This window comes from Antechinus flavipes, chromosome 1 (assembly GCF_016432865.1).
Source record: "Antechinus flavipes isolate AdamAnt ecotype Samford, QLD, Australia chromosome 1, AdamAnt_v2, whole genome shotgun sequence".
In the NCBI taxonomy this organism is placed as follows: domain Eukaryota; kingdom Metazoa; phylum Chordata; class Mammalia; order Dasyuromorphia; family Dasyuridae; genus Antechinus; species Antechinus flavipes.
The window spans coordinates 501,365,477-501,393,012 of NC_067398.1; the positions used below are offsets into that span (position 1 = coordinate 501,365,477).

The 27,536-nt window shown below is 35.0% G+C and overlaps 1 protein-coding gene and 1 non-coding gene across 2 annotated transcripts; one reads left to right on the forward strand and one right to left on the reverse strand.

The window, feature by feature from the left end:
• LOC127543988 (myosin regulatory light chain 12B) lies at positions 1-26,391 on the forward strand. Its single transcript, XM_051970396.1, has 4 exons — positions 1-129; positions 8,777-8,975; positions 14,251-14,412; positions 24,129-26,391. The coding sequence occupies exons 2-4, from the start codon at positions 8,792-8,794 to the stop codon at positions 24,299-24,301; spliced, it is 519 nt and encodes a 172-aa protein (XP_051826356.1). The 5' UTR covers positions 1-129; positions 8,777-8,791; the 3' UTR covers positions 24,302-26,391.
• On the reverse strand, positions 23,648-23,754 carry LOC127546178 (U6 spliceosomal RNA). Its single transcript, XR_007950012.1, has one exon. It is a non-coding gene; the product is annotated as a U6 spliceosomal RNA (small nuclear RNA).
• Positions 26,392-27,536: the final 1,145 nt, after the last annotated feature.

Genomic DNA, 27,536 nt, shown 5'->3' on the forward strand with positions numbered 1-27,536 from the left:
GAGCCCAGTCCCCAGCGGCTTTCCTGTAGAGGGGGTGCACTGGTTGCTGTCACCGCGGAGCAGCAGCAGTTCGGTTTCTGTTCTCGCACAGAAGGGAAATCTAAATTTCTTTCTTTTTTGTGGCTGCGGGTGAGTGGCTCTGGAGCCATTAGAGCATGACACCTTCCGCCTCTCGTTTCCCAGCTCCCCAGCGCAGCTTCCCGACTAACCCCGCCCCAGCCGGCAGCCGTTGTGGGGGAGGGAAAGTGGTGCGGACGAGCGACCGGGGTGGGGAGGTGGCGGGGCAGGAGATGGTCCGGGAGTCTTCCCCGAATGACAAGGGAGGGGAGTTGAGAGGGAGGCGAGTCCCTCCCGGAGGGACAGAGTGGGGTCTGTTGTCTGTGATTCTCCTGTCTTTGCGGGGCTTCCCTGGGAAGGGGGGGGCGGGTGCGGGCAAGAGATGAGATTGGGGTGGGATGGGAAAAGGAATCGAGTCTGGGATGAAATGGAAAGAGGGTTGCTGCTCTCGGACCCACCCTGGAAACCTTGGTAGGGTGGAGCGGGGTGGGGCAGGGCGGAGATTGGAAGAAAGATACTCAACCTTGGGGGCCCCAGGTTGTCCACTGCCTCCGAACCAACCATTCCGGCTCGTAGGGGCACAGTTGTTGGCGGGGTCCGGAGGCTGACCAGCAGCTTCAGGTGTGTACAACTTGTACCAAAGGAAGTAATCTCTGAGCATCCCAGGGTTTGGAAGCATGAGATTATATATATCTGTATGTATGTATATACACACATATGTGTGTGTGTGTATATATACATATATAATATTTACATTTTTATATATAAAAACAATAGTTGTAAAACATGACTTAGTTTAAAAAAATGAAGACACAACTCTTTGGATTGGGATGTTATTAGGGAAAAGTAAGGGAGTAAATAGGGTTGACGAGGGTTGATAGGTTTTTTAAAATCCCCCAAAGAGAGTTTAAACTTGATGTAGAAATATTAAGAGGCTGTTGTAAATTTTCAAAGAGGAATAGCATGAGGAAAACCATTTTAGTTAGTTTGGCAGCATTTATGTAGGATGTATTGGGAGGGAGAAGAGAGATAAAGATCAGTCTGTTATAATTATAGAATATAGACTGTAGAATTTAAGAGCTGTAAAGGATCTTATCTACACCCCCCACCCCCGCCCTTTTCTAGATAAAGAAACTAGAGCCTAGAGTGAAATGACTTTTGCTAACATGACCCAGCTACCAAGTAGTAAAGCAAGGTGCTCTGTCTCCAGATTCCAATGCTGTATTTCTGGTATGCCTTTTTTTTTTTTTTTTAAGTGCAGTCCTTTTGTTTTACAGGGGAAGGCACCTGGCAGCTTAAGCAACTTGTAGCCATATAAGGAATTTTAGGGCCCTCAAATATTTCAGCAAGTTGGATAGCTTTTTGATTGTCTAGGAAAAGTAGATGGGCAGCTATTTGGTCCTAGGCAAAACTGAAGTGAACATTTTAGTGATTCCAGCCCTTTTTTTCTATACCTTTCTCCTGTAAATTTAAGTTTTAGTGTAACTTTGTTTCCAAGGTGGGAAGGGCTCAGCCCTTAGAAGTTATTGGGGGAAAGTAACAATGCCTCCCAGTTACAGTTTTCATTTGGGACCAGCTTTCTTCCTCTATTCTCCAATTCCTTTCCCTACTGAACCAAAAATTTTGTTTTGTCTTCCCTTCCCCTCAATTTCTAGAGGGTAGGCTCTAACTAAAGTAAAATAATAGATGGCATATTTTATAGAACTGTAAGTTTTGCTATTGGCCTTAGTTGGAGTCTCTCATTTAGCTCTTTCTCCTTACAGTGTAATGATCATGCTTCTGTCCCTTGGGTCATCCACCTCTTCACAGTTTTGCTGTTACTAAGATACAAAACTCCTTCTGTGCTTTTTCAGTGACTTTTTTCCACGATTGGAATGTACTCATTCCTTATTTCTTTCTCTTCTAATCCCTAATTTTCTTCAAGATCTAGTTTACATGTCACTTTTGGAAAAGCCTTTTCTAATTTCTTCAACCCCTGATGTCTTTCCTTCCTAATTACTTTTTTAAATTATTGTTATGTTACCAAGAATTTAAAAGCCAGAGGTTTGTATTTGATCCTTTTGGCATTAGGGAACTACTGGAGTTTATTAAGTAGGGGAGTTATATGGTTAAAACTAATTATTTAGGATAATTGCATATCATAAATAGCTAATTAATGTGAGATTCAAGAATAGTAATGTATTTCATTAAATGTGTTAGATCCACTTTGTTGTACATTTTATTTGATTATAACACTAAATTCTCTTTGTGAGCAGAATTTATGATCTATTACTCTCTTAATGTGATCAGCTGCTGGTAACTTAGTCTTTATACTACTGTAGTAAGGAGTGAAAATAAAGAGAAATGAGGACTGTAGTAAACTTTTCAAAGAATTGACAGAGAAATTGACATTCTTTATTTTCCTCAGTTTCTCCCATATTCAAAGTTTTAGCTGAGAGCATTGTTTCTTTTGGTTCTCTGTATTCTGTGTTGCTGTCTAGGAAACCTCATTCTTTTAAATGGAGTCATCTATCATTTCTATACTCATCTGAACTCAATTTTTCATGTTTTCAAACCACTTAAATGAGAAACATTGTAAACTCATGGAAAGAACACTAGATGTTAGAGTTAGAGAATCTGGGTTTAGATTCTTTCTCTGTTTCCTATGTCATGTGTCTTTGAGCAGCATTTCATTTTTTGGCTTCATTTATTTCCTTTACAAAATGAGGAGATTGATGTAAATGTTCACAAAGGCCTTTTTTCATATTTTAATCCTAAGATGCTATGTGCTATTATTGCCTGAGATTTATCATGTTTAAAATAGTTGGTTTTCTCACATTTAAAATAGTTGTTTTTCCCACATTTCTTCTCTCTCCATCTTACTTCCAACTGTTCTCCTTCAAAAAAAAGAAAACCTTTTTTTTTTTTTTTTTTTTAAATCATTCTCATTTCTTTCAGGATCTCTATTTTGTCAGCAAGTAACACAGGGCCTGGCACATAATTACAATATTATTTCCATCCTTACATATGCAAAGCACATAAAACATGGATAAGTGTTTTCTTTAAATTCAGTCATTCAAGAACAAAAAACCAAGAAAAATTAAACCAATCTCTGGAAGACTTTGTGTAGAAAGTGCTAAAAAAATTATGCTGCCCTGATGTAATGGAATAGTTGCAAGGAGAAGCTAAATTTTATTTTTGTTTTTTGGAAGATAGAAGAGAAAAGAGAGTGAACCAATAATATGCTTTGTAAGTGCTTAGAATTCAAAGAGTTTATATTGCACAAATATATACCATAAATAAATTTTAAAATCGTGCAAAGTAAATTCCTCATGGTAAATTGGGGGATTAGGAAAGCCTCTTATGGTAAGCAATTTCTAGCTAAATTTTGAAAAGGGCCAAATATTGCTGTGCAAATTCTGGGAGGTAAGAGATGGAATATTATATATGGGCTACAGCAAGGTATAAATTATGAGAGGGAGATTAATACAAACTCAACTTGGAAAGTTGGATTGGAGCCATATTATGAAGAATTTTTAAGTATTTAGCAAAAAAGTTTGTATTTTATCCTTTGGGCAATTAGGAATCAGTGATATAGCCAAACTTATGCTTTAGTAATATCATTTTGATAGCTGTATTTAGGATGGATAGTAAAGAGGAAAGGCTTGAAGTTGTTAGACCAATTAGGAGGCATAGTTGCATAGTTGAGATTTGTTAAGGACTTCAGCTGGAGCAGAGAAATTGGGTAGATGGGAAAAATGTTAAAGTTGAACCGACAACATTTGACAGCTGATTGGAAATAAAGGTTGAGAGAAACTAAGTCATTGAGAATGAATCTGAAGTTTCAAACATGGGTTACTTGTCAAAAATAGAATTAAGAAGAGCATTGGATTTGTGGAAAGATGAAAAAGTTCTGTTTTGGTCATGTTGGTTGAGATGTCTATGAGGCATTCAGGTAAGTTGATTTTTTAGGACTGGATTTCTGGAGAGAAATGAGGGCATGCCTGTGGAACTTGATAAGATCACCAAGGGGGAAGTCTATAAAGAAAAAATTTGGTCTTAGGATGTGGCCCTGGGAGATACCTCTTTAGAGTGGCAAGACTTAGATGATTGAGTCAGCAGAGGAGATTTAAGAAGGAATGGTCAGGAGAAACACCAAAATAAAATAGTGTCAAAAACCCCAAAAAGGAAATCATCTTCCTTGGAGGAAGTCCACTTATTGAAGATTGGGAGATCCAGCAAAGGAAGGCAAATTAATTTACCAGGAAGCAGTTAAAAGGAAGGAAAGAGTATAGTAAATGTAAGACACATTGTGAACTAAGTTATAGGATGGATTGAAAAACTATAGAAAGGGATAAAAGAGGAGAAAAATCAAAAATTAGTCCAAGAATTCTAAGTTACAAGGAGAAAATTGCTTTCCACATTAAGTTCATTGTTATTTGATGAAGAAACAAATATCTTCTGGTTTTACCCACTTATGTAGGCAATTCCTTTGTTGTTCAGTTGTGTTTGCCTCTTTGTGATTTCATTTGGGATTTCCTTGGCAAACATACTGGAGTACTTTTCCATTTCCTTCTCCTGCTTATTTTACAGGTGAGAAAACTTGAGTCAAACAGGATTATATGACTTGCCTAGGGTCACACAACTATTAAGCATCTGAAGCTAGATATAAACTCACATAGAAGAGTCTTCTTGACTCCTTGCTGGTGCTCTATCCTCTAGACTATCTAGTTGTCCTGTAATTCCATGATTTAAAGTAGATTGGATATTTAGCTAAAAGACAGCTTTTTTTATGGAAGCACTGGAATAGCTAATCAGATGATTAAAGGACCATAATGACTTAAGAGCTCTCCTCTAATAAGGGTAGGTTAGGATAAAGAAGCATTGACATAATTTATTCTATGGTCGCCTTTCCCACCAAAAAGTCACACAAACAGATTCAGCTTACAATTTTTGATTATGAAAGAATGTGTTAAAATCGCAGTGTAGCTGTTACATGAATACAGAGCAGATCATTTAATAAATGTTAAACCACACAGTTTGATGTTCCCCTGGATTAAAAATGTATACCAAACTGCCATACTTTTTGAAGACTATTGTATTAGGTCTTGAATTCATGCTTAAGACTAGCCCCTCCCCCCAGAAAATGTAGCAACTTGATTAAATAATATTACCAAGAGAACATATCATATAACGACTGTTATGCACCTGGCCTTTGTACGTTATTTGAAATCTCTTTGCTTACCTTCACCCTGAATTAAGTGGTATTTAGTTACTCCAACATCAGCAGACCACTTTATTGGTAGCATTTTTTTCTTAAAATTCAAAGTGCCTGGGAGAAACAGCTATACAAAGGTTTAGAACTGGTGACAAAGCAGAAATGGGATGAAAGAATTAAGATGCTTAGATTTGCTTCTTTAAAATCTCTTTTGGCTCCAGCTAAAATTCCTGAATTAAAGGATCTTTAGGACTAATTACAGTGCTATTCAAACTAGTTTTTCTTTTTTCTTATTCTCTTTAATATATCTGATTGGAAAATACTTGATCTCAGATTCTCTCTGGTCTTTGGCAGGATGCTTTTCCACTTTTCAGCTAATAAAAATATATGTGATAATTTTATAGTAAAACTTAATTTTATCTAACTTAACATTTAAAAATATTTAGTTACATTAGAGAGAATGGGACAGATCTTTATAACAAAACTCTTTCCAAAGGATAAGGATATTAATCACATTATCAGTTTGTCTAAAGTCTTTATAATGAACTTTTCTTTATTCACCTATTATTGTGCCAATTTCCTTTTATCGTTCTGCCTTAGTTTCTTGAATTGTTCTGCCTCAGTCCCCCTGGTTGCAACCCCCCTTCCTGACCATTAGGACTGAGATAATTAGGGCTATAGAGATCTGGCATTCCAAAAGATAAAACTCCAGATGTCCTATCTCAGATACCTAATTGTATCCTCAATCTCTAAGTTCCAGACTTTCTGTTTCTAACTAACTACTCCAAGTTTTTCAGAATTTATGATCCTACCCCTAACCTGACAGAACCAAAATGATGGTCCCTTCTTGGAAATTCCAGCTCTCAGTGTTCTGACTCTGCCCCTGCCTTTGTCTACCCACATTGCTTAGAGCCACTTATATAAAAACCATTGGAATCTCACATTCGATGCTACTGCTGCTGTTGCTGAATACTTTGAGACATCAGCCCTGGGACCAAAATGAATCCTTTGGTCCCAGAAAATCTCTCCCTCTCAGAAGTCCAAATAAAATATTAAAAACTCCAAACTATGCTCAGTTTCTCTGTCATTACACAATGTATGTGCTTCAAAAGTATACTCCATTATTTCAATGCATTTTAAATAGAAAACTATATTTTCTGATCCTATGCAGTTCTTGGTCTTATCCTCTTGTAGGATACCTACCCAATGTGTGAACTAGGAGAGTAATGAGTTGGAATGGAATTCCTCATTTTAAAGATGATGAAATGCACTCCAGGGTGGGAAAAGTTAAATGATTTGTTCAAAGTCACGTGGGTAGTGGCAGAGCCAGGAGCCAGAACTCAGTTCTACCCAAATGTGTTAGAAGACTTGTTCTAGCTTTCTTGATCTGTGCAACTTTTGAACTATCCATCTGTTATGCTTCTTGCTTATCTCATTAGCCACTTCTTTTTCTTTCATATTTTAAAGCAATATCTTCTAATTTAATAGTATTCAATATAAATTATTTGATTGTATTTCTAAAATTTATAAGGGTGTAATTTGTGGATGTTATGCCCTCATTAAAAGAAAACTAGCATTTTTTTCTTCATTTAATCATCTCAGATTTAGGAAGATAAAGTGAAACTCTGTTATGGGGATGGGAACTGGACCTCTCATTTCATTGTTGTAGAGAATTCCCAGGTGAGGAAATCCCTCCAGCAATGCAAGTAAGCACTTCTCTTTACTTCAAAGATACTTGGAATGGTTTGCCATTTCCTTCTCCAGTTTATTTTATAGAGGAGGAAACTGAAGCAAACAGGGTCAAGTAACCTGGATCAAGTAACCTGTCCAGGATCCCACAGCTAGTAAATGTCTGAGGCCAGATTTGAACTCAGGAAGATGAAACTTCTCGACTCCAGGTCTGGCACTCTATCCACTTAATGGAGTCATCAATTGCCCCTGGCCAGAGTTCCAAAAGATAAAGTGAATTGCCTAGAATTTATACAGCTAGTTTTTGTTAGAGGCAGTACTTGGGTCTTCTTGGGTCTAAAACAGGCTTCTAGCCACTGTGCCAGGCTGCCTCTCAGTCCTATTTTACCAAAAGTTAAATCAAGTAACTCTTATCCCACCTCAGGTGGAATAATTATATGCAACTTTTCTGTTACGATAATATTATTATTATTATATAACATTAACATTTAAAAGTTGCTTGTGGTTTTTAGATTATTTGATTGAAAAGAATGGAAAACCTTTGTTTATAGTTTTTTTTTTTAATTGATATTTAAATTTTCATAGAAATCTAAGTTTTTGGAACTGTATGGGACTTTGGGAATATTACTGCTGTGACTGCTTATGTGCAGGAGCAAAGAGAGGCACAGTTAAATGAGACAGGGTCCCTGCTCTTCTGGATATATAATAAACCCTCTTTTTCAGAAATGAGGAATGAGTCCCAAAGCAGGGAAGTGGTTTATCCAGTGATAGCTACAAGCAATAAATGCTTTTATTAAGCATTTATGCTAATCTTGTACTAGAGGATTGAAAGAAAGGCAAAAATTAGTCCCTGCTCTCCTGGAGCATACATTCTGATTGGGGAAACAACATGTGGATAACAAGGTATCGACAAAATATATCCAGAATAGATGGAATTGTAACCTGAAATGAGAGACATTAGCATCTGGGAAGACCAAAACAGGCCCATAAAAGATAGTTTTGAGCTGAATCTTAAAGGTGGAGGCAAGTGAGTACAGCCATTGCAAAAGCAAGAAAAACAGGAATTGCAACTAGGACAGTATAACTGAATCTTGTGAGATCGAGTAAAATAAAATATAGGAATGTTATATGTTATATGTTAAATGAAAATGCCAGAGCAGTAGGTAATAGGAAATCACTGGAGCTTACTAAAAGGATAACATAGTCAGACCAACACTAAGAAAAATCATCTTGGCAGCTGTTTGGAGGACAGATTGGATTGGAGAAGATTAAGACAAGGACACCAATTAAAAAGCCATTTGCACTACTCTAAATAAGCAGTGATATGACTGTATGAGGGAAAGGAAGGTAACATATGAGGACTGTTATGAAGGTTGAAATGAAAAGATTTGGCAATAGATTGAGTTGACTATACCAGTGAGGTTAGCATAGGCGATTGGAGGGCTAGTACTTCCTTGTTAGTAACATGGGAAATTCAGAAGTTGATAGATCTTGTTAGATGCAAGTACTTATTTCTAAAAGTTGCTACTTCTAAGGTATGATGTCAGATCTATATCATAAGTCATAATGGGATTTTATTGAATTTTTAAAAATGATTTTATACCTATTAAAATTTTATCTAGTATAAGTTAGAAGAAAAAAATGAGAAAATCCATTTCTTAAACTATATGGATTTTTTGGAGCTATTTAATTTTCATCTTACAGTTATGATTTATTTTGCAATTACCTTTACTCTGTAAATAGCAACTCTTCAATGAGGTTTAAAATTAGCATTTGCTAATTTTAAATGCTATAAATTTTGCTTTACTTAATAAATTTCCCTTTCTCTTCTAGAATCCACTAGCCAACATGTCAAGCAAAAAGGCAAAGACGAAGACCACAAAGAAGCGTCCTCAACGAGCAACTTCTAATGTATTTGCTATGTTTGACCAGTCACAGATTCAGGAATTCAAGGAAGCTTTTAACATGATTGATCAGAACAGAGATGGTTTCATTGACAAAGAAGATTTGCATGATATGCTTGCTTCCTTAGGTAAGTTTTAGGGCCCCATTTTTTTTTTCCCCTGGAAAAATACTTTTCGAATCAAAGGGATCACAAAAATACTTCCTATTCAGTTAAAGGAAAATGCTTGTAATTGCTAATTTGTGATAGCCTGACTGAGAACAAAACAATAAGAAGGGCTAGAGAACATAGAAGTATAGAATCTTTGAGTTGGAATGGACTTTTGAAGTCTTTAAGTTCAATATCTTTACTTTAAAAATGATGAAATGGAATCCAGAAAAAAAATTGACTGGTCTAAAACAAGGAAAAGCAATCAAAGCAAGTCATCCTAAGTTCATAGGGAAAAGGACTGAATTAATTAATTAGGAGTTAACTACTTCAGAAGTTGAACCTGTCTTAAAATTAATACAAAGAGATTTCTAAGGGTGGAAATAAAAATTGATTCCATACCTAGATTTCAGTAGCAAAAACAGGAGTTCACCTAGAACAGAGATTCTTAAACTCTTTTTGTCAAAGACCAAAAGGTCTTTTATGGTCTGAGGAGGTCTCTGGATGCTTCCTCAGAAAAATGTTTTTAAATATATAAAATACAATTTGTATGATTACAGAGGAAATCTATTAAAATACAGTTATGACAGTATTTAATTAAAAAAAAAATCAGACCCTAAGCTAAGAACCCTTGAGCTAAATAGAAGGGACTAAATTAAGGCAAAGAGTACTAGATTAGTACCCCAGCTTAAGATAAGTGAGTACACCAAGCATGGTTTTTGAATATGCAGAGCTTAACAGTAATTTCCACCCATGCCATCCATTTCTTCTTTGCTAATCCTAGAGGAGGACACTGGTTTCCTAATGGAGCCTTAGCCCTTGATCCCAGCCTTTGACTGGAATATATATCTATCATTGGTTGGAGTTCCTAGTTTGATCCAGTCATAAACCTGTTTGTGAGATGCTAAGCATAGGGCTTTTAGGTTTCTCCAAGTCCTGATCTTCCTTAGAAACAGTTTTTAGGAACCTGAGTCCTATCAAGGAGTAAGTGTGCCTGTTCACAGAGAAGCAGTCAGTCTGAGATCCCCTCAAGTCCAGGTGGTGGCATTTCATCTTCCCACCACTTCGAGGCCCACTTGGTGAAAATCTGTTAGTAACTTTTGAGAAACCTCAGATGGTTACTTGGTTACCTAATAATAAGGGTACTACAGGTCTTCTCCTGCCCATCATTTGCATTTGCATAAAAATACCCCACTGAAAACCTGTTAGGGTAAAGCCTGAAGGGGAAGTTTGTTTGGAGAGAACCATTTATCACTTTTGTACATGAGCATTTCTGTTTGATATAAATTATCATTATCATTATTATTTTTATTTTTGCTGAAGCAATTGAGGTTAAGTGATTTGCCCAGGGTCACACAGCTAGGAAGTGTTAAGTGTCTGAGGCCAGATTTGAATTTGGTCCTCCTGACTTCAGGGCTGGTGCTCTATCCACTGTGCCCCCTAGCTGTCCCTTGATATGCATTATTTATGGATCGGTTTGTTACTCTGGTAACTTACTCTGGTAAGTCCTAGCATTTCTTGGTTTATATGAAATAATGCTTTATTCATTTATTTGTATATTCTATGAGAGACTGGGCAACAAAGGGTCAAGAGTTATACAAAGAACTTAAGTAACAGGTAACTTAAATTACTTAAGAACTTAAGTAACAGATAAGGGAACTATTAATAAGACTGGAGCTTGATACTATAGCCTAGAATTATATACAGAGGAACTCTTCTCCTGCCCAGAGCCAAAACGTTGTCATATGGGCTGATCTAGCAGATCTGAGTGGGAAACAGTTTCTGGGAACAATGAAGAGTCTTAACAAAAAGAAAGAATAGCTAGCTAAAGATATCAGGCTGCCTGGAAGAGCAGTTTAGATCAGAAGCTTGGATTATGCCAGTAGCACAAGGCAAAGAGGATATATATATAAATTATTATTTTATTTTTAATGTATTTGTTTTAATACACATTGCTTGATGAATCATGGGAGAGAACAATCAGAACAAAAGGGAAAACTTTGGGAGAAGGGAAAAACAAAAACAAAAAGTGTTGATTTACATTCAATCTCCATAATTCTTTTTCTGGATGCAGATGACGTTTTATGTCCAAAGTCCGTTGGGATTGCTTTGATCACTGAATCACTGAGAAGAACCAAATCTTTCATAGTTAATCATGCTGGCTGTTGTTGTGTACAATGTATTTCTGATTCTGCTTGTTTTGCTCAGCATCAGTTCATGTAAATCTTTCCAAACTTTTCTAAAATCATCTTGTTCATCACTTTTTATAGAACTAAACAATATTCCATTATACCTTCATCCCCCAATTGATGGATCTCTACTTATTTTCCAATTCTTTGTTACCACAAAAAGAGCTGCTATAAACATTTTTGCACGTGTGGGTCCTTTTTAGGATCTAATTTTTTGAAGGAGAAAAAAATATAGAGAATACCTCTATAGCTAGAAATGTGTCAGAGCACTAAAACCAGAAACCTGAATGTTATTCTGGACTCTATGAATGAATCCTATATTTTGTATGTCTAATGAATTTTACAATAAAAGATATACAGACAGACAACTAGGAGATATGTTAAATAATTTAACACTAATCTCTTAAGAGCCTTATACATTCATGGATTTTTGTTTGTTTTTTCTTTTTAAACAAATATAATGGTCAGTGTTCTTAAAGTAGGCCTAATTAATCCTGGCATGGATTCTGTCAATACAAAGTTATTATTAAATAAAATTAAATTAAAAAAAAAAAGTAGGCCTAGTTAGTGTAGTAATTTTTTGCATTCTAAATGGCTGGTAAATTGTGTCATTTTAGATGATTCATTTCAGAAAAGAGAGAATCAAGGAGGTAAGGAGAATCAAGAGGTAAACATTTCCAAAGCTGACCTCTTAAAAAAAGAAATGCTTGTTTTATTTCTTAAAAAAGGTAAGACTAGGGCAGACACAGGAAACATTTTAGGTGACCCCAATTTATGTCATAGAGTTGTGGCATATAGTGAATCTTTAAAATCATTTTCCAATTTCATTTACTTCCTGACTTAGCCTGAGTTCTTTGGTCAGTCATATAAGTCAGGAACTCCATAATGGAGACTGTGAAATGACCCAAGAAGCATATGACCAGCTAGTCACAGGATGACTTGGAGAATGGGCTCTGTATCCTAAGGTAGTAGTGACTGAGCTATGGGAAAGAGCCTCCTCGTTTTCTTTTAGACTGGGAGGAGTAAATTTCATAGTTGTGTGTGTATGTGTGTGTGTGTGTGTGTGTGTGTATGTATGTTTATATGTACATATATAAATTATGGGTATTTGCTCAACCTTTTTCTCACTAGAGATGAGTTAGAGTTTTTGGAGATTATTGATCTAAAAAAATTGGCCACAGGCAGCCATTCCTATTGTATGCCAATCCCTGCCACCCACAAGGTAGATAAGCCATCCAGAGGAGGAGATAGGAGATAAACCACCATTACCACATTGGTCATTTTCTCGTCCCACACCCTGATGGAGACTGCCCTGGACCCTGATCCTAAAAGCCTTGGGATTGATATTTTGCCCCCAATCATCACACCTGCTTTTTTAAATCAGCCCCCAAATCATCTTTGAGGGTCCAGGGCATTGGCTGGCCAGTTCCCAGTATTGGATGAGCAGATAGCTACAGCAAACCTGGGAGTAGCAGAACCCAGAAGATCATTGGTTTTCCTCCCAACCACCTACTTTTATATCTTTTGTCTGGGAATTCCAGGACCTTCAACTCAAAAGCCTTTGGAAAAGCATATGTGTGCTTCCTTCTGGCTCACTACCCTCAGCCCTCATCCTAGAATCCAACCCTTATAGAAAAGATGTAACCTTGCAACTACTTGGCTCCTACAGGTAGTGCTATGAGTATATTTATTGACGACCCAGAAAAGAAAGTTCTTGGCAGTATCAGATTGATAAATATCAGAAACTGAAGATTTTTATGAATGGAAAAGACATATTAAAAGATATGTTACTACCTATTTTGTTGCTGTACTCTGAGGACCATAGTAACTTTTCATATGTACTGTTTCCTCCATTAGAATTTGAGGTCTCTTCAAGTCATCTTTTCTATTTGTATCCCTAGCACTTAACACAGGAATTTGAATATAATAAGCATTTGATAAATACTTTATTCTTTCATCAATCATCCCTTCTTTGCCTCAGAGTTTTCATTTCTACCTCTCTACTGCCTAAATCTCTTCTATAAAAATGCTTGTCTTTCCATTCTTTAAAAAACCCTCAAACTTTCCCTCCCATATTTCTTCTTTTTTACTGCTATATTTCTAGATAATCTACATTCACAACATTCACTTCCTTATTGTCCACCTTATTCCTAATGTCTTGTGATAATTTTTCTTCCCTTAGAATCTGTCTAAACTGCTTTCTCTGAGATCATTAACAATCCTCCACTTGCTAAATGAATCCTCAAATTTTGAACATTCTGAAAACCAGATCATTTTTTGCTATCAAGATAACTTCCATAGTATCAAGAGACTCCTATCACAGGTTGCAATTTTTATAGGAAGCAAGAAGTCTCCTTGTATCTCTAGAACTAGAGTCGCAAACTTCCCTCAGAACTACGTGTCTTGAAGAGATATTTCTCAGTTGGAATTCAGAATTCATTTTCCCATAGAAATAATGAGAAATTAAAATTATTCAGACCCTTTTATGGGCGAATGTAAACAATATTTTTTATATTCTTTTGCCTAAGAAAATGTGTGTTCCAATAATTGATTTGTTAGCAGACTTGGAAAATAATCCATTTACAAGGTAGAGACTAATTATAAAATAATGATTACAACTTACATTAACATACTATTTTATGGTTTCAAAACACTTGAACTATGCCTCATCTTACTTAATCTTCACAACAACTTTAAGAAAGAAGTTGTGCCAATAATATTCTTCCCTAGTTTAAAGATGAAAGAAACTCATCTTTAGAGAGATTTGTGGTTAACCAGATTGATTGAGATTGTAATTCAAAATTTTCTGATTCTCAAACCAGTTCTTTTCCTTTGATTTCATATGCAAATGAGTATACAGCAGTTCTAGATTTAAACATGTTTCATGTTGATGGTTACTATTCTTATTCTTTATGCAGTAATTTTTGGTTTAATTTACATTCTAAGCTTTAATATTATGATATTACATATCGAATAATAATTTAGTATAGTAAAGTAATGATTATTCTACTGGAAATAATTTGCATCACAGTTACCAATCTTAATTTTTCCCATGTGAATTCTTTTAGGGAAGAATCCAACTGATGCATACTTAGATGCTATGATGAATGAGGCTCCAGGTCCCATAAACTTCACCATGTTTCTTACTATGTTTGGTGAGAAATTAAATGGAACAGATCCAGAAGATGTGATTCGAAATGCTTTTGCTTGCTTTGATGAAGAAGCAACAGGTGAGTCTAAATTAAGATGTGTCTCACTAATAATTTACCTAGACCTTCAACCATAGTAAAACCGAAGAGTCTGGTTGCAGAACTAGCCTGCTCAAATAGGTGATAGCAGGAATTAAAACCTTAATTTATTTAACATTATAAAACTTGTCAAAAAAAGATCATTTTTAACTGTGAGTTCATATCCACATCTGTTATTTTATTGATAATAGGTACAGCTTCTACCAACACAGGATAACCCCTCTTATAATTCAGTGGATGATCTTTAAGAATTCATAATGTGCCAGAAAAAAAACTGGCCTCTTGTTGGTGACATTAGTTTCTCCTGGAGTTTTATCTAATTCTACCTCTTTAGCTGCCATAGATTTCATTGTTTTCTCTTTGGAAATTACTCAGAATTGTGCAATATGTTCCAAGCGTTAATAGCTTAAAATTGTGATAAGATTTTTGGAACACCCTGTATACCCAACCTTGGCCTCTCCTTTGAGTTCCATTTCCTCATCACCAGCTGTCTAGTGAACATTTCAAACTAGATGTCCCATACACATCTCACATGTATCCAAAAAAAAAAAAATTATTTATCTTTCTCTTCAAATCCATCTTCTTATCTGAAGTTACTTATTTCAGTAGAGTACAGTACCATAATCATTTTAAGTTTACAATCTTAGAGCCATCCTAACTCCACAGTCTCTCTTATCCTATGTATCTAATCACTTACCAACTTTTGGGATTTCTGCTTCTTACGACCTCTTTCTATATTCAATTTCTCACACAGACACCATCCTAGTGCATACCTTCCTCATTTCATTCCTGGATTGTTGCAGTACCTTCCTAACAGCTCTCTGTCTCCCAATTCTTCCCACTCCAACATTTACATAACTACTAAAATGATATTCCTAAAGCATAGGTCTCACTATATCACTCATCTACTTAATACAGTCTAGTTGCTCACTATAATTTCTAGAATCAAATAAAAACTCTTCTTTACAACTTTGTTCCTAACTACCTTTCCAGCCTTAATATACTTTCCTTTCCTCATGCACTCTGTGATCCATTCAAACCAACCTTTTTCATACTCTTTACACACATTACATTTCCTTGCATTTGTTTGTCTATCCCCCACGATTTCTATATACTCATTGGTACATGCTGCTTTCCCTTATAGAAGATAAGTTCCTTTAAGTCCAGTACTATTTCATTTTTGTCTTTGTATCGCTACTTGCCTAGCACAGTATCTGAAACACAGTATGTGCTTAATAATATTTTATTTGCTTTATAAATGTTTCTTAATTATTGGTTGATTGAATGGTCTTTGACTTATAGACAGATAGTTACTTGACCAATATTGGAAGACTTTCAAGCTTAGAAGGAATAGCTGAAGATTATCATTTTTCCTGGTATAACCTCAAGAATCCAAGGTCATTAGTGTTCAAAGGAGGAATCAAAAGTGGCCTTAATGAATTTCCTATTAAAAGTTACATAAGATCCTATTTAGCATAAAACAGAGAATTGTTGAATTGAGTAAACTTCATGAATTTGATTCCTGCCTGCCCATATTTTTAATTGTATTCACCTCTCAGCTAAAGGTAACTTCTATTTTCTTCAGTCTGCATTTGTTTATGCCATTGTATCACAATCACTCTTCTCTTTATTTTTCATCTTCTCCAGGCCAAGTTCCATTATGTAATTTTGGGCAAGTCAAATGACAAATGACTTAATAAGCTTTATTATGTTCTGTGTATTTTACTAAGTTCTAGGGATTTAAAAATAAAAATGAAACAATTTCTGCTCTCAGAGAGCTTACATACTGTTAAGGCAAATATACATATATGCAAAAATAAATATGAGGTAATTTTACAAGGAAAACCCAAGAAGCTGGGAGAAATTTTGAAAAAAAAACCTCATATAGAAAGTAGCATTTGAGCTGGACTTTATTTTTATTTATTTATTTGTTTGTTTGTAATTTTTCTTTTTCTTTTTTTATTAAAGCTTTTCTATTTTCAAATTGGATAATTTTTCAACATTGTTGTAACAATTTTCCCTCCCCTTTCTCCACCTCCTCTCTTAGATGGCAAGTAATCCAATATATGTTAAATCTAATATACATATATATTTATACAGTTATCTTGCTGCACAAGAAAAATCAAATCAAACAAGAAAAAAAATGCAAACCAACAACAGAAAGAGTGAAAATGCTATGTTGTGAACCGTACTCAGTTCCTACACTCCTCTTTCTGGTTGTAGATGGCTCTCTTTATCACAAAATCATTGGAACTGGTCTAAATCATCTCATTGTTGAAGAGAGCCACGTCCATCAGAATTGATCATTGTATAATCTTGTTGCTGTGTATAATAATCTCCTGGTTCTGCTCATTCCACTTAGCATCAGTTCATGTAAGTCTCTCCAGGTCTCTCTGAAATCATCTTGCTAATCATTTCTTATGGAACAATAATATTCCACAACATTTATACACCATAACTTATGCCGCCGTTCTCCAACTGATGGGTATCTGCTCAGTTTCCAGTTTCTTGCCACTATAAAAAGCACTGCCACAAACATTTTTCACATGTGGGTCCCTTTCCCTCCTTTAAGATCTTCGGGATATAAGCCCAGTAAAAAAAACTGCTGGATCAAAGGGTATGCACAATTTGATAACTATTGGGTCATAATTCCAAAATGTTGAGTTGAATTTTAAAGGAAGCAAGGGATTCTGGGAAATGGACATGGGGAGAGTATATAGTCCAGGAATAGGAATTACTTTTGCAGAAGCAGAGATGTGAGATTGAATGTTGTGAAAAGCTTGTTTGGTTGGACCATAAACACTTAAAGAGGATTATTATATAATAAGACTGGAAAGGTAGGTTGGAGCCAGCTGGGAAAGACTTTGAATATCAAATAAGGAGATTCTATTTTATTCTAAAGATAAGAGGGGGAAACTATAGAGTTTACTAAGCAAAGAAATTATGTAGTTGGATTTTTGTTTTAGGAATATTATTTTGATAGCTAAGTGGAAGATGAATTGGAGAGGGGAAAGCCTTAAAGCAAGGACACTTATTTTACAGGGCATTACAAGAATCCAGGTATCAGATGACTATAGCTGTACTAAGATGTAGTCTTGTGAATGGCAAAAGGGAGATAAATTTGAGAGATGTGAAAGTAAAATTGGCAAGACTTGGCAATTGAGTACATAGATGAAGTGATTGAGAATGAGGAATTAAAGTTGGCACAAAGGTTATGATTTAAATGACTAGAAGAATAATAGTTTCCTTGGTTAAAAAAAAAAAAGTTCAGAAGTAGGTGCAAAGGGAAAAATAAAGTTCTTTTTAAAATATCTTTAGTTTAAAATGCCTATAGAACATCCAGTTTGAAATGTTTAATAAGCAGTTAGTGATGAACAACTGGAGCTCAGGACTAGCTGTGTGTGTGTGTGTGTGTGTAGAGAGATTGATGTAAGAATGGATAGGTATAGATAGATTTTGTAGTAGAGATATATAGTTTTGTGAGCCATTGGCTTAGAGATGATAATTAAACCCAGAGTAACTAATGAGATTACCAAGAATGAGGATTTAGTTTTAACAACATGCTCCAGGACAGAGTGTTGAGAAACCAGTCAGTTACCAATCAAGCATTTGTAAGCTCACTTAATGTGAGCCAAACACTGACTTAAGTGCTAGGGATAAAATGAAAGGTAAACAGGACCTGCTCTTGAGCATCCTAATGAGAGAAACAACATATAAATAATGAAATATATTTAAAGTAAATGTAGAGAAAATGGAAAGTAGTCTTAAAAGGCATTACTGGTAGGAGGATAAGAAAAGGCCTCCTACAGAAGATGAAACTTAAACCAGAAGGCTTATGTGAGGAGGGAGGAAATTGTAGGCCTGAGGGACCAGAAATGGACAGAGGCAGAATGATGCAGTGTTGTGTTTAAGGAACAGCAAGAAGATCTGTGTGGTTGGATTGTAGAGAGAATAGAGGGAAATGTAAAGGGGGATGAAATTAGAAAAGAGCCCGATTAAGAGCTTAAAGTGCCAAACTGGATTTTCATTTTTATCCTGGTAATACCAGTACCCAAAGGTAATAGGAAGCCACTAGAGTTTGTTGCATAGGGAAGTGGTGATAATGATGAAAAACTAGAAGGAAAATAAACAGATGAAGAAGTATGGCTCAGAAAAGATTATTAGATTTAGGATTTAAGAAATTGTGGTAACTTAGAGAGCAGTTTAAGTTGCTTCTAACCTAAGCATGAGGTTAGAAGACTGATAGCACAGGTTAGAAGAAAGAAAGGAAAGGTGGTGGAGTTAGTAAGTATAAACAAGTTTTTTCTAGGAGTCTGGAAGAAAAGGGGAGGAGATATAGGATCACAGGTCTAGTAAAGATTTTGTTGTTTCTAAGGATGGAGAAAACTTTAGAGACAATAGGAAAAGAACCAGTAGATGGGGTGAAGTTGAAGATTAGAAAAAAGAGGAAATGTGATTGTCATTCTTCTAGAGAAAATGAAAGGAGGTGGAATCAAAGGACCATTTAGGAAATTGACTTGAGCAAAGAAAAGGGCCATCTCATTACCAGAGACTTGAGAAAAGGGAGAGAGAGAAGGAGTGAGTTAGGGGTTAAAAAGAGAGAAGAAGATGCTCAAGTTGAATGCCAGTTTTCTTTGTTAAGTTAAAAACTAATTCATCTGCTGTGCATGTGAGGAGAATGGGGAGATGTGGGACATTTGGAGAGGAGGTTTGGAATAGCTTTTGTGAGTAGTGAGGTAAATATGAAGGAATAAAAGAATTACCTTTCTCTGGTGAGATGTTTAGTGAAGGTAATGACAGTGTTGATGGATGGCCAAGAACACACTATCTGGGAGATGGTGTGCCATATAAGAGAGGAAGAATCCAAAATGAAGAGAATTTTGTTCATTATGGAAAAGAAATGCCATTGAGCACAGAGAGTGACTAGAGTTGAAGTAGAGTGTGAGTAATATGGCATTGAGAGTGAGGATAAAAGAAAGAAGAAAAAAAAAAAGAAAAAGAATTTAGAAGTAGTTTATTCCTAGGCTGCTGTGATTTAGTAATGCAGGGATAAGAAGAATAACTAGTGCAAGTTTGCTAGTCTTGGGGTAGAAGTTTTCTTCCTACCTGACTGCTCCTTCTTGGTCTCCTTTGCCAGATACTCATCTCTGTCACACTCACTAACTATGTAATACCCCACTGTCTCTGTCCTGAGTCCTCCTCTTCTTTTATATTTTTTAATGAAGTGATCTTATTAGCTCCCATGGGTTGCATTATCATTTCTAGCGGATGATTCTCAAATCTATTTATCAAATTATTTATCAAATCTATTGCTGACTTCCAGTTTCATGTCTCCAGTTACCTATTGAATATCTCCATTTGGAGGTTCTGTGGGAATGTTAAATTCAATGTATCTAGAACTGAACCCATTATATTTCCTTCCCAAATCTTGTCCTTCCTAGCTTTCTTATTACTGTTGAGGGTACCACCATTCTCCCAGTCTTCCAGGCTCAAAAACCAATATGTCATCCTGTGTTCCTCATCAGTAATACCCTGGAGAAAAGTAGGATGGTGCCAAATTATGGAGGGCTTGATTTCTGAGCAAAGGAGTTTGAGATTTAATTAGTAATTATTGGGGAGCCCCTGAAGACTTTTGTGCATTCTGGAAAATAATTTAAAGCTGTGCCCCAAAAGATATTAAACCCCACAATTCTTCAGTGCAGCAAAATAAGTGGGATAACATGACAGATATAATGAAGTCATATCAAAGAGTAAGTTTGAAGAATACCTGGAAAAAATGGGCTTTGTTTTGGATATGTTGAATTGGAGATGCAAATGGAACATCTGGAGGCAGCTAATGGTGCAGTGATTAGTGCTGAGCCTGGAATCAGGAAGGCTCTTGTTCATGAGTTCAAATCCACCCTCACACACTTATTAGCTGTGTGACTCTGAGCAAGTCACTTAATCCTGTTTGCTTCAGTTCCTTATCTGTAAAAATGAAGGAAATGGCAAGCCACTCCTGAAAAATGACTCAATAACACATATGAAGAGGACCTCTAGGAGCTGGAGATAAATCTGGGACGTCAGAGAAATGTCAGAACTTTGATCAGAACCAAAGTTAAAAGTTTAAAAATTGCTTAAAAGATGGTAACTGAATCCATGAATGAATGGAATTAACAAGGGAAACAGTATAGGGGAAAAGCCATAAGGTCAAGAATTGAGGAACACTTGAATAAGGAATTTAGAAGAGAATGAGAAATATCATCTCCGGATATAAGAAGAATGGCTAGGAAAGCACCAGAAGAATGTAATGTCTTTGAAGGTAAAGAAGGAAGAGATGATGTAATAGAAAATAAAAGATGGTAGCACTCATATCATAACCTGCAGAGAAGTAAAAGAGCATGAGGACTGAAAAAAACTTTATTAAATTTGCCAATTAGGAAGTGATGTTTGAAAAAGAAAATAATTTCATTAGAGTGGTGGAACTAAAAGCTAAATTGCAAAGAATTGAAAAAGCACGTAAATAGAGGTTAAGTATGAGAGGAAGTGAAAGCATTGGGTATGTAGATTACTGCTAAACTTTTTGGCAAAATTAAAGGTAGGAGAAAAATACAACTCTTACTAAAGGAGATAGAAGGGTCCCTGAGTAGGGAGGAGTTTTGAGAATAGAGATTTTGTTGAATACAGTTTGTTGAGACAATTCTTGTTCTCTTGAACATATTAACATTCCATTTATGGTTTTATATCCTAATGCAACAACTTCTTTTATAATTTGGCAATGGATTTGTGTCATTGAGCTTAATTTTTTTGGCTTCTTTTGTTGGGAAACTGTACTTCTAAAAGCAGATACTCCTTTTCCCCCTCTCCCCTTCTCTAGAGATTTAGAGTATTATTCAGATCTTCCTCTAACTTCCTGAGCAGCACTCACTCAAATGATTGATTTTCAGTTTCCTGTTTCTTGAATATTTTATGTTTTAACAAAGATTTTTAACAGTTCATCTCTCATAGAAAGGGAGAGTGTTGACCTATTAAATTGAACAATGTATGTGTGTTTTTTTTCTTTTCTTTTGGACTTTCAGTTATTGTTTTAACCATGGTAACCTGTACCATGCAGGTTACCTGCAAATTACTGCTGTGTATCTACATGGTACAGATAATTTTCTCTTTCCCTGTTAGGTGACTTTTCATATCGAAAGTTGCATGTCACTTGGTTAGTTATTATTATATTTTATTTTGAGATTTTAACACAGTTTCTACTTTAGTCAACCAAATTTAAAGACATGAAAAAATTAGTTGCCAGCTGCTTTTTTAAAGTAGGCCAGAATGCAATAGAAATGAGACTAAAAATTATATCTATCTATAATTGTCAAGAAAAATTTTTACACAACTTATATTATAGCTTTACAAGTTGATGATAACATTTGAAACAAATATAATATTCACTAGCTAATGTCTCAGAATAAGGGAAGTTTTATTGCTTGATGAAATTAGTATTTTTGTTCCAAGTCTAAAAACTAAGGATTTTTATTTCAGAATATTGTAATACCAAGGTCTTTTTGTTTTATTTTGTGCTTCTAAGAAAATGCCTGCAGTAGTGTAAAATTGCCTTTAATATCTTATTAGGTATTGAACTTTTTTATTGCTGCTTTATTACATTCAGTTTCAGATATATCCCCCTTCTTCCTTACCTGCCTAGTGAACTTTCCTTTGTAACACAAGTTTAAAAAGAAAAAAGACATTTCTTTAAAATCAACACATCCATTACTACATTTGACAGAGTATGCAGTTTTCCATATCCATAATCCTCCACTTCTGCAGCAGCTGGGAAGATGCACTCAACTTTCATAATAGCAAAAGCAAATAAACACAATTTACAGTTTTAAAATACAATTCAGCACACATTTAAATGCCAACTATGTTCCAGGTATTATAAAGAAAAAATAATTTCTACATGTATATGCATAAAAGATTATTTCTTATGTCTCTGCTTCTGCTTTTTTGTTCATGTCAAGATTTGTGTCAAAATCATAGTTATAGAGTTAAAAGGTACTTTAGAAACCATCGAGTCCAACCTTTGTCTTTCCCCAATCTCTGTTTTGTTTTATCTATTTTTTTGTGAGGCAGTTGGAGTTAAGTGGCTTGTCCGTAGTCACACTAATAAAAATTGTCAAGTGTCTTAGGTTGTCAAGTGACTTAGTCAGGTCCTCCTAACTCTAGGGTCAGTGCTTGTTTTGCCACCTCATTGCCCATTGACCTTTCCTTTTTTACTTCAAAGCTGATGGCCAATCTAATTCAGTTTGGCTCTCTATATATACATTTTTCTTTTTACATGTATAGTTATAGTGTTTGGTAGGTCTAGTTTTCTTCTCTTCTCATACCTTCGACCTTTGCAAGTTTCTTTATATTCTGCATATTTATCATTTTAGTGGCATTTTAATATCCCCGAATACCAAGATTTTTATCCAATTGTTCACCAACCATTGTATATTTTGATTTTCAATTCTTTGCACTTAGAAATAGTACTAATATGTTTGTATTGACAAACTTTTCCCCCCTTTACAATAACTACTAAGGTATAATTTTAATGGTGGGTTAAATGGTTAAAACCTGTAATTATTTCTATGAATACTTGTTATATGCTGTCAGATTGTCCTCTATAAATTTGATACCACGTTGGTAATTCTATATGCTTGTTTCTTCAAACTCTTTGTTTTGAAAGCAGTTTCTTTCAACTGCTTTGATTTTTGCCATAAGTTGTTTTTGTATGTGTCAATTTAATGGAAGTAAAGGATCTCAATTTTTTCTTTTCATTTCTCTGAGTATATTACTAAGGTGATTGAAGATTTTTCAGCTTGCTTACAGTAGTTGTATCCTCTTGAAAATTCTTTTGTTCATATCGTTTGAACAATGTTTCAGTCCATTGGTGGTTGAGTTTTTTCCATCAATTTTCTAATCTGTGCTTTATAGTTCAGGATTGAAATTTTAATCTCACTATAATCCATTGTTATACTAATTTTTTACCAACATTTTCTATCAAAATTTCATCTATCGTTACCCAAATATGGTATGTTTTTTTTTTTTTTGATGCTGTAATATATTAGTATTAAAATTTATTTCATGGGTGGTACTAATATCTGTGCTGCTACTGTATCAGCCCCATCTGCTCACACCAGATTAACCTCTATCCATATAGAACAAGTGATTCCTGACTTCACACAGGTACTGCCTTTTGTGATAAAAAAATATGGAACGCTTCACGAATTTGTGTGTCATCCTTGCGCAGGGGCCATGCTAATCTTCTCTGTATCGTTCCAGTTTTAGTATATGTGCTGCCGAAGCAAGCACTGGTATGTTTTTAGATAATGATAAACATTGGCAAAAATAATTAGAAGTCATTGAAAGAATTACTTTTATAAATAGATAATTAATTTCAATGGCTCAAAAAAAAAAGTGATGAACTGAAGTAATTCCTTGCTTCAGTTCTTAATTTTAGTCTTGTAGATGACAGTCTTATTTGTGGTTATAGCTACAGTTTCCTCTTTTAATTTTCTTATCTATAAATGAGAAGTTTAGACTAGATAATCTCTGAAATTCCCTTTCGTTCAGTTTATTGATCCTATGGTATTTGGGAAATGTTGCAATGTTTAAGAGAGTGAAAGTTGCAGAAAGATTCAGAAAAATACTTATTCTCTCAAACTGACTTCTTTCCTTCTTTGTAGGCACCATTCAGGAAGATTACCTGAGAGAGCTACTGACAACAATGGGAGACCGATTTACAGATGAAGAAGTAGATGAGCTGTATAGAGAAGCTCCTATTGACAAAAAGGGAAATTTCAATTATATTGAGTTCACACGCATTCTTAAACATGGAGCAAAAGACAAAGATGACTGAAAGGAATCTCACATCTCTCAGTTATTCCTATTTTACTTATGTTTCATTCCTAAGACTCCTTTTTTTTTTTTTTTTTTCTGATAGAACCTGCTACATACACTTAGCTTTATAGCCTTGGCTTTTCCTTATATATTTATTCTAGACTCTTCTACCATAATGTGTTTGTGTATAATCAGACTGGAAATGGGGATGATGTTGTAAATTGTTTTGAAAAGAGTTTGAGAATTAAAAAAAAAAAAAATCAATGAATGTGAAAGCCCAGAAAAAAAGAATTTCAGTATTTCTGGTTTTGCTGGATTTTTACATTTTTATAATATAAATGCTATTTTGAAATAAAGATTATGTCAATTCAAAGTAAAATATCATGGCAAATTAAACAGACATATGAGGTTTTTTGGAATTATTTTTGGGAGATTTTCAACTTTACATGGTTCAAATCACATGGTCAAGCTGGTTTGCCAATGTGAATATTGAACAATGTATATCTGGACATTAAATATTTAACATTAATGTGAAGTAAAAAACTGTTATGCCTACTTGGACTTTTGTCATGCTTTTAGTAAGGTAAGAATTATAGATTATTATATGATTAGTTAAATGCTTCAGAAGATTTTTTTTTTTTAACATTTTACCATTGATTTAATCCCAGAACATGAGAAAATATTTGAAACTTACTCCATTTGCCCATAAGCCCTAGATGACCAAAATTCATAACCACTGAAATGAAAGTTCTTTCAGGGCTAGGATGACTAATCTTAATTTAAAATAAAGAATGGATAAACCATTATTTATGCCATTGCTGGTTTATTTCTAGGTGTTTGAAGACTTAAACATTTCAGATTATACCATGTATGATTAGAAATTGTATTGGCCAAATTAGGGCAAGAAAAAATGTTGTTTTTTTAGTTGGCCTCTAAGATGTTGAAAGTTAAAATAATGTTTAAGGAGAAAACTGAAAATCCAGACCAAAGAAATTGATTACTACATTTTTTACACCAAATAGCCTTTGTTGAATAATGAATTAAATGTTATTAAGCTTTCCTTATGAACCTGTAATCCATATTGCTTATCTTTCTCAAAGGAATTGTTTTGTTTTAATTATGGGCATACACAACTACAATTGAGTTGTTGTTAAATAAGGTTGTTAAAATAATTGCGTTTATTCAAAGGAAAGAGCATCACACTTTTCCCTTGATATTGTAATGCCCATACTACTTTTAGACCCAGTGTCCTTGGCAATTCATAAAAGATTTAGTAAGATATTTTGATTCAACCAGCAGAAGTGAGAGATTTCAGACAATAGTATTGTTGTCGGAAATATGTTCATTTGTAATTTGTAGAGAAATACATAAGGAGATTAAAAATGCACAATGTCCACATATCAAAGCACATATTGAAATAATTCTCAAGTCATAGGGCAATCTTAACCACATGAGCATTGGTAAAGTCAGAGCTATCCAGAGGAAGGGAGTATAACAGTGGGGACTTTTGATAGCTACCAATCTTCATGTTTTACAATCCACTTCCTAAGAATGTTATTACTTGTTTTTAAAATGAAAGCTGTAATTGTTTTGTTTAACATCACCTTATAATTGTATTACTGTTTACAAATCACTTTTGTATATACTATTTCATCCTCATAACTGAGGATATGATAAACAAGTATTATTGAGTAATACTTTTCACAAGGTTATATAATTAAATGGCAAAACACTTTTAGTTCACTATATGATCTATTTCATTCCTTAAAGAGCTTAAAATCTGGACTGTGCTACTTACTAGCTGTCTACCTTGAGCAATTTCACAGCTTTGAGCCTGTTTCTTCATCTGTCATGTGCTTTCGAATTCTCAGTCTAGTAACATTTGAGAAGGAAAAAAAAACCCTTAGAACTACTCTTGACTTAAAGGGGAAACACCTTGTCTTCCTGTTAACAGTTTGCCCCATCACCTTCTTCCCACAGTTGTGACTTGTTGCCTTCTCCACAACTTGGAGTCAAATATAGAATAACTCAAAATGTAAAAACTCAGCAAAACCTGCTAACATTAAATTTTACATTTAATTTGAAAATTAAAAAACAAAACAAAACACAGTATCTTGTAATGCTTTGTTTCTGTGTTTGCTTCAATACCCTTGTAAGTAGTGTGTGTGTGTGTGTGTGTGTGTGTGTGTGTGTGTGTAGGGAGGTGTAAAGGAGAGGAAGCCGATTAAAAACAAATACTAAAAAACAAAAACAAATGTTCATTCATTACCTGCCACAGAATATTGTAGGTCTTAGGTGTGTAAACTAAATGCTACTGGCATGAGAAGAGGAAGGGTGCTTTAGTACCATGCTTCTCCCTTTCATTTTAATCCCTGACCCTTTTGTGACAACTACGTAGGCCTCTGTATTATTGAACCTCCAGAGCAATCACCCCTTTTATTTCCATCGATCACCTTCTTGAAGATATTGATTTTTAAGGCCCAATATATGGTAGAGTCATAGTTGCAAAGCTTCATGTTATGTTTGGAAGAATGCTAGTGTACTACATAAAGTTCTGGATTTGGAATAAAGCTGTCCAGGGGTACACATCTTTGACAGTAACTAAACAGGCATGGCTGGTTTTGTACAAATGGTAGTAATCCTGTTACCTATTAACACTAGACTGTTATGAGGCTCAAGTGAAAGTATCTTTAAGGAGCTACATTTATCAGCCATTTTATTTTCACAAAACACTTTTAACAAGTTCAGGTATCTCCTTTTTTTTTTTTTTTTTTTTTTTTTCTAAAGAAGTTAAATGTCTTCTTTAAGGTTCAATTATACCCATTCCAAATCCTGGAGCTCTTTTGGTTCAGTTGGTATTGAACCTGGGCACTTGAGCTAACCATTTTTACTACACCATCACCACCAGCCTTGGAAATATTTTAGAAGTGAGTGTGGAAATTAATCAGGTGTCAGCATTTAGTCTGAAGCCTAAGAGTGTCCTTGGCAACATATCACTAACTGTTGCCTTCTATACTTGCTAGAATAATGTTGCCTATGAAACTGGGTGGTTTTACAAAGCCTGGGAAATGACCACTGGGTGGCAGTATTATTCCTAGTACAGTCCCAGCCATTAGTAGAAGTTTTCATATCCCTTCCAGACAGTATTATGCCCTCAAAATGTTTACTTTGTTCCTTAAATAAAGTAAAAGATGGTAAAGGTTGCCTCAGAGATTTTCACAATCTAGAACTCTTAAGAAAAATTATCAGTGGCA